The 8023-nt window shown below is 38.7% G+C and overlaps 1 protein-coding gene and 1 long non-coding RNA gene across 3 annotated transcripts; one reads left to right on the top strand and one right to left on the bottom strand.

The window, feature by feature from the left end:
• Positions 1-1771: 1771 nt before the first annotated feature.
• LOC118223613 (homeobox protein Hox-A1-like) lies at positions 1772-7527 on the bottom strand. 2 transcript variants are annotated; one of them, XM_035410367.1, is made up of 3 exons: positions 7246-7527; positions 3014-3488; positions 1772-2848 (listed from the first exon to the last, which is right to left on the bottom strand). In XM_035410367.1, the coding sequence occupies exons 1-3, from the start codon at positions 7249-7251 to the stop codon at positions 2523-2525; spliced, it is 807 nt and encodes a 268-aa protein (XP_035266258.1). In that variant the 5' UTR covers positions 7252-7527; the 3' UTR covers positions 1772-2522. The 2 variants fall into 2 exon arrangements, with proteins under 2 accessions (XP_035266258.1, XP_035266257.1); XM_035410366.1 differs by lacking the exon at positions 7246-7527 and having other exon boundaries at positions 3014-3665.
• Positions 3661-6561, top strand: LOC118223616. Its single transcript, XR_004764470.1, has 2 exons — positions 3661-3860; positions 4746-6561. It is a non-coding gene; the product is annotated as an uncharacterized LOC118223616 (long non-coding RNA).
• Positions 7528-8023: the final 496 nt, after the last annotated feature.

Below are 8023 nucleotides of genomic sequence, written 5' to 3'. Positions count from 1 at the left end.
CTAGTCTCCCACCATTTCCGACAATTACTTCCGGGTAGCGTCTGTAAACGTTTTGCTAAGATGCGAACTGTTCGTGTGTAACAGTTTGTAGTCTTAAAACCCGGAAGTAAGTTCGCATTTTTGAGCCATAGGTTCCCTCGTCAATTTTACAATGCATTTTTCCCATTGATATTTCGTTTTTTGTCGAAAATAAGAGAGTTTCACGTTTTGGTTTACGAGGTAAATTACAGCCATTAATATCACCACCGTGGATTTCGAAGCTGTTTTTTTCTTTAAAAATGAAGTTGTTAACAAGTTGCTGAAACTACAATAACGGTCGCATTCTGGCAATCACCGCTCTCGTCATCATACTAGCCCGCCTGCACGCGGCAACCGTTGTAGTTGTCCTGTTGTAGGGTACCTGACCTGTAATTGCCAAGAATTGGCATGCAGTGTCCTCGAGCGTAATATTCGAACGTTGCATTCTGATGATCCGGACAGCATACTTCGTCTGACCGAAGCTGGCCTAGCTAGTATTGAGGTGTTCATTGAAGCGTGGATTTTTTTCAACAAATCCGATGTTTTAAATGAGCTAGTTGGTTTGGATCATTAATAACAGTCAATGTCTTTAAATTGAATTTATTTCGATGTAATATTCTTATTTGTTTGAGGGAGGATATTTCCCTTTACACATATTCACAAGTTTGCACTGGCCACTGACATTCCCTTTGACGCGGCATTTGTTTTGAACTTAAACTGACCCAGCATCCCCGTCAGGGGCTGGAGAAGATCCTCTTGTATGTCACATCAACTCCAGTCTCCTCCAGCATGACCCCCGTTTCATCCGCCCTAGCTTCGAGTGAAGACCTGCATTTACAAGTAAGACCTGGGGTGCTGACAATACCCACGGATCCCCGATCACGTTTTCTCATTGTTTGCATGTTAATCCTACTCGCAGCTCTGATCATCAAAGGTTTAAATACGTATTACAGGCAAGGATCAGAGGGGGACGTTGTAAAACGGAATAAAGGAAATTTGGGAGTGGGGGTCGGGGATCTTCCCGTGATATTCATTGTTTAGGCTAAAGTTGTTTTTCACGATTCTTTTGCTATTCCGTGGAAATTTGAGTTTATGGAATTCACTGGCCGATCCATTAGGTAGGCCTAGACTATTTGAGACATTTTGTTCGTTATTAGGGCCAATTCAGATGTCAGCGAGACTAGGCTACTAGGTTAATGGTGCCTACAAATGTAAAGAGACCTATTGTGTCTTTGAAAACTTTTGAGTTGTCCTATTTCCTTGCCCAAGTCATTAACACGAAAAGTCTTCAATGAGCTAGGCTACTTAGCCTGTTTTGACAAGTGTGATTTCGGAGTGGGAAAGATTTGTCCAAGCAGACAAACCAGTCGTCCTGTTCCGTCAGGCATCGTCTCAGTTTAACAGAAGCACCTTTAATTGAACTTCTTTCTGACGGGGACCATTTATTCCTGCTTGCCGGCCTTGATATATCCCATGTGCGTATAGGCCGGGCTATTGGTGTTGATCGTCTTTACAGAAATAAACATTGGAGATGTAGGCTAACTGATATCTACTTTTGATGGAAGAAGATTCACACTTTTCAAAAGAAAACTCGCCAAAAGACAAGGTGAATAAATCGTTATTTTATTCATAAATCCATATCATGTAATGCAGTTGAAATACTTCCGTAAAGTAGCAAAACTTTTAGTGGTCATGCAGGCCACCAAAAGGAGCTTGGACAACATTAGGCTACACGCATCATCAAACGGAAACGTTTTTTTTTTTTTTTTGTCGTTTAACAAAAGTAACACCATTGAATGTATCCTTTTGTGTTGTTATATGGCTGGGACTAAGTGCTATGCGGGAGGCATATTCGCACAATTAATATTGCAAAAAACTATTACAAATAAGCAAACGTCTGAACCTGAGGTATTAGTGCCTTCAGAATGCTGAAGAACTTTTCCTGAGAGTTTCCTTCCCTTAAACAAGAAGGCATAGGTCAGTTTCATCATAAGACATTTAGTGAAAGAATCTTTGGTTATTTTGTCACTTTAGAAGAAAAATACAGGTAGGCTACGTAACAGCAGTGGTTTAAAACTAGGCCTACAGTTTTAACACACTGGACCAAAATGCTGGAGTCATTTTAGAGCATGAAGACAATTTTACATATTTCAGAGATAACACTGCCACAAAGTCTAGAGTAAAGATTCCAAGGAAAACAAGGATGTTCAAGACATCTTGTAGTTACATAAGCATTAACAAGTTGTGTTGGTCATTGCTTTTTAATTGGTAGCTCATGGTTGCAGTCATTTGTTGACTGAATAGAACATTTGACAATTAGACATACATTTAAAACAATAACACATGTACGAGATTTCAATTCAAAAGTATATAATTTAACATTTTCAGACATTAGTGCAATTCCATAAACGTATTTAAGGACACATATAGCCAATTATTCAAGTTTGCTATAGCTTTCAAAACAGCTCCCCGTGTATGGATCAATTTATCCACCTGTAAACGCATTAACAAGTGTGGGGAGAACAAGGCGGAGAGGAAAAGGGAGAATTTATTTCTGGGGAAGACAATTTCTGGTTATTCGAAAGGCGAGGCAGGCAGACGACAGAAAGGCCTTCTTTCTCTCGTTTCTTCTGTTTCATTCTTCGGTTCTGAAACCATATTTTTACTTGTGTCTCATTAAGATGTAGGTTATGCGCAATCTCAACTCTTCTGGTCTTGGTAAGATATTTATTAAAATGAAATTCCTTTTCGAGTTCAGTTAACTGTTTGGTGGTGAAACTGGTTCGAGCTGTTGCAATTGCGTTCGTTAATCCGTACGCAATCGGTTTGCCTGAAAGTAAGTACAGCAAAGAATTAATCTTTCCGACAATAATTTTTAAAAGCCTATATTCACTTTTTCTAAATAGCCTACCATCTGTACATAACTTAACTGTACATAACTGTACATAAAACATTTCTTAGTTTTTTCATTGTTGATGTTACATTGCCTACTTACCTATTTTCGGATTGTTTCTTTTGATTTTCATCCATTCGAAAGTACTTGCTACTCCCTGCGTGTCCTGCGTGTCTCGCATTGAGTTGGTTATTGGACAAGTCTTCTGGCATGATGACAATCCTTGATCACCCACAGAAAACTGCCCTCTTGGTACGTTACTGATGAACTTGTTGTAGCTTATTTCACCAACTCCGTCGAAACATGGCTTCGCCTGGTGTGGAGGAAACGATCTATTTCCTGTGCGTGGAAAGTTCATGTACTGGGCATGCACCCCGCTGTCCTCCACTTCGTAGTAACATCCATATGTTAAGTCATAATCTACACCCTGACCCAAACTGCTAAAGTCAGTTCCACTTACATTATTATAAGACGCCTCGATAACATATTGATGATGCGCTCCAGATGTTATCGACCGGGTGTTAGAATGATGATCCAGGAGATCTGTCGGAAGCCCCCCAGGAGTCTCTCTCGAGTACTGTAAAGAGACAGACCTGTGCTCACCATGGCAAATTTTTGCTGAAAGCGCCAACACATCGACACCCGAGATGTAGTCGTCCGCGTTCATTATGTCCTTTCGATAATACGCTGAAATAGGTGAGTGATTGCTTGTCTAGTTTTCCCTGATTACTTACTGTACTTACTAAGCTCAAGATGTAAATATTACCCGGTACTGACTGGGCGTGGCCATGCCCCCTTTGTCCAATCGGGAGCGCCAGGGGAAGGCCAAGCTTCTGCTTCCATTTGCCCGCCGTAGTTTCTAAACTTCATCTCTCAGTAGGGACTGAGGACTTGTGATGATTGCACTAAATGAGAAATTACGTAAGAATAAGTTTATAGGTTTTTCCAGGTAAGGGTTTTAAACGTTGAATGCTTTTTAAAAGAACTTTTATAGATTTTAAAGGAGCTAGGGGATCTTTAATACAAAGACAAATGGCCTGGCTTATCCTCATGTGTTTTAAACAGAATGTTTAGTGAAATGTGTGTTAGATTATTTTCTAAATTTTACGGCGGATTACTTATATTGTTAAAGATTTCGCGTAGATTAAGTTACATAACCTGTAATTATTGTGAACTGTTGCCGAAAAGATCAAATAAAACTGGAGCCGGCGCAAGTAAACGTTACGTTTGTAATATCTGTGTTCGGTCTTGGGGAGGTAAACCTTTGCACTCAGTTTATAATTTAATTGAGGGTATGTCTATATTTCAAACACGATTTACGAAGACCTGTATCCAAAGCGGTGAATAAGCACATGTTAATATGCTTTACACTAAAATGGTGGAATATTGACAAAAAAATACGTATGGCAGTTTATAAATGAAAGCAAAAGCTATTGATTTTACACCTACATAGGCCTGCTACCCCGGCCCGCCCCTTTCGAAGAAAACCGCAAAGCAAACCTGTAAATTGTTTTGTTTGAAAGAGTAGGCCAGTTTGTGAGTCCATGTGTCCTACATAGCTTGACGTCCCACAAAAGTACTCAAACTAACTTGAGGCCATGTTTATTTTTAGAGCCTTTCACTTACAATAAAGACCCGTGCTATTAAATATATACATTTCACCACTGAATAATGGTGCGCACGAAAGCAGAGAAAGTTTCTACCAAACTTTATCAATACAGCCATATAGGCTCATAGTTAAATCGACTTATGCCTGCTCTAAAATGTCAAAATAACGTAAAGAATTCTATTTGAAACCATAGCCTATATTAATTGTCTGTTCCTGTTATTTTAGTGTTACACTCCTTTGGTGGCGAATTTGGACGAAGCCCATCTGCCTGTGGTCTGTCGGAAGAGGTGGAACTGCTGTCGAGGAAAAAGTGCACATTCGGTGATTGATGAACTCTAAATAAAACCCCACTGACAACTGTAGGCCTACTCCCTAGAAAGCCACTTACCCGCTACTTCTTCCCAACTGCTAATTTGTGTCAGACCTCCCCTCAATCCAGAGCTGGCTGTTTTCGGATGTTGTAGCTAGTTAAAACAATACTTTAAATAGCCTACATGTTGTGTCCGCGCGAACAAAAGCCATGTGGTTATGTGGTATTTTATCACATGTAGGCAGTGTTCGAATTACGGGCGGATTTGGGGGGTTTGACCCCCAAGTGACGCCACTGATGGGAAATATATTGTAATATATTCGTAATTCGAACACTGCATGTAGGCTACTGCCGTGTTTGAGAGGAAAAAACAAAGGGGCGTATTAGCTGTTTTCATTTTGTGAGCTTGCTATAGCACGCAAAATATGATATAGCTAGGCTTACATAAGGGGTTGGTGTGTCTGACAGAAGCTATGCGACACAAATTCATGTTTTAGGCTACATTTTTATGCACAACAAGCACGGTCATCAGAATAATATCAAACACCATAATTCGAATGTCCTAGGAACGCAAAAGTTCAGAAAAATGTATCTAAGTGCAACGGTCGTTGTTATTAGTTCATTATGCATTTTTCAGTTGGTTCATCTTTTTTATTTTATATAGATCTGTAATTAGCCTGCAATATATTCGCGATTATTATTGAAGTTCGAAATAGTGGCAAAAGCGCTTCTGTTCATTCATATTTAATTACATTTTCTTGCCGGTCTTTACAAAGAATAGCCTACTTTATTGAAACAACCTTATTAAAATGACCATTCATTGCAATGTACTGTAACCTAGTCTAGCATTTTTTCCCGACTGCAGGTCTCTCAAAGATCAACGACCCAAAACACGTAGAAAGCGTACAGAGGCGGCCACGTGACAGCTGTGCGTATTGGGCTTACTATAATCGTCAAGGATTTAAATACCTTCCACGTTTTAATTTGATATGGTAGATGCAGTTAATGCTTGAGGAGACACGTACGTAGTTAATACGTACGTAAATTAGAGGTGTTGTACACTCTGATTAGTGTTTTCTGTTACATTATATAGTACAATATAATGGCGTTCACTACACCTTTGAGATTGTTTCCAAATAGCCTGCTGGGGGCTAAAGCTTTTAGCTATTCAACCGGGCTACTAAAATACAACTGATGGCATGAAGTGTTATTACTATTTTATTATTTTAGTAACGTTTTCTGTTTTGTTCACAAAGAAATGAAATGAAAATGGCCATGTGAGGAAAAAATACATGTCATATAGCCTAGCCTAATGCTATACAATACTATTTTGTAGTATCTCTCTTTTGTTAAAAGTATTATCGCTGTAACACGTTTCCGTATTTTATATTAACATATACCTTTATAACATATAAGGGTAAGCTCCAAATTCTACTCGAATTCGTGTGTTACCACAAAAAGCACCATGACAGTAATGCTGCAGTATTGAAAATCTGTGGAACAAATGTTTGGAAATGTTGAAATTCTGTTATGCATGGTCTGACCCCTTTACACTAGGGGACCAATTGTAATTGAATCCAAATCGTCCAAAACAGTATGAAGCGTTTTTAATAATCCGTAACGAAGTGAGAAAATCCAGAGAATCTACAGCAGAAGGACAGACATGTTTCTGTAAAAAAAAGCAGGGCTCCTCGTCCTTACCAGAAAATAAAACGTGCTCTCTGAACTGTTTTCTTGTTTGGTCCGTCTCTGCTGGTAGTCTTGGAATAAATATACACATTATTCCAGTTTTGTTTTTTAGAATATCCGCTCTAGAATCCCTAATTTGGACGATAATGGTCTGGTGTCTTTATTTATTTTTAGTTTCTATCCAAGTGGTCTATTTAATCCGCTACCTGGAACCCACACTTACATTTAGTGCAATGTCAAAAATGCTTTTTGGGCTTAGTCTGTTTAAATCCTGTTTTTTATTTCCAAAGCATTGTTTTGGTTTTTGTGAAGTCCTCTCATGTTTCCAAATGGACTTCAATGGTAGTTAACCAAATCGTCGATATCTAGAATGGAAAATTAAATGCAATAACAGCACAATACCCTTAAGATGAATGTGTGTTAAAATGGCGGCTCTTCATCGTGCGCCTTACAAAATGGCAATGCTTGGCAAAACAATACAACTAGTATGCACAATTCCCACGGAACACCGTTATATGCTGCCGACCCCCGGCTGAAAAATTTCCCACGTTCAATTTAACCGATAATGAATAATTATAGGGCGCACTTAGTCGGGTTTTTCTAAAGCACTATGCATAGCTTTTGTAGCGTCATCAGTCCAAATAGAATTCCAATACCAACAGTAGTGCCCACTATTATTTTAAATAATATCGTTTCTATTAGCTGATATAGTCTGTTTTTACTGACCTGCATTCGAAGAAACTGGTGAAGATGCCTGCTTTGCCTTTAAGATATTTTCTCATCCCTGTAAATCCTATTGGGCAACTGTCACAGTATGGTCTGTATCTTGCAAAGTTTGCCCTCTTTCATTTTGAAATGTGTTTCCAGTGTTCAGAATTGCTAAGACTTGTTCACAAGGAGGAGGAATCAGTGTCGAATCTGCACGCGACGAGTTTTTGATTGATGTGCTTTGAAATCTCAGGCCAGGAGTAACAGCTGAGAAAGCCGTTCTGCTCTGGACCCTTTCGTGTTGATAAAACCCGATAGCTCTCGTTCAACCCTTTCTCGTATTTTTTCTCGCTATGAAAGTTTTAACATTGCTTCAGATGTATTTATACGCGTAAAATGCAATCACATTAAAAAGGATTTTATTATCATATGCCAATAGAGTTAACGGATATAATAAACTGAGGATTCATTTGCTATCACATGACACTCTGGACCAATGACAACGATGTTGACCTAATGTACATTCGAAACAAGCTGCTACTGTTCACAATTTAATTTTATTTAGATTATAATATTGTTGTGATGTCTGGCCTAATACAAATATTACATAAAACAAATTCATATTCCTTCCGTTGGTTTTGAGTCATAAGATGCTGTTTAGGAAAAACATATAGGCTATGCAAAGTAAACTGAAAAATGTAGGCTATATATTATCATATGAGTGCCACAGTGTTACCAAACGTTAACCATAATATTATTCTCTGCAAACAGGTTTTGATTTGACTTAAGTGTAGTC

This window comes from Anguilla anguilla, chromosome 3 (assembly GCF_013347855.1).
Source record: "Anguilla anguilla isolate fAngAng1 chromosome 3, fAngAng1.pri, whole genome shotgun sequence".
In the NCBI taxonomy this organism is placed as follows: Eukaryota; Metazoa; Chordata; class Actinopteri; order Anguilliformes; family Anguillidae; genus Anguilla; species Anguilla anguilla.
Note: the sequence above shows the minus strand (reverse complement) of the source record. Positions and strands in the feature narration are given on the sequence as shown.

Coding starts and splice junctions, on each gene's coding strand:
- LOC118223613 (XM_035410366.1), bottom strand. CDS start 3,578: ATGAACGCGGACGACTACATCTCGGGTGTCGATGTGTTGGCGCTTTCA. Junction 2,849..3,013: donor AAGAAACAATCCGAAAATAG/GTAAGTAGGCAA, acceptor ACTTACTTTCAG/GCAAACCGATTGCGTACGGA.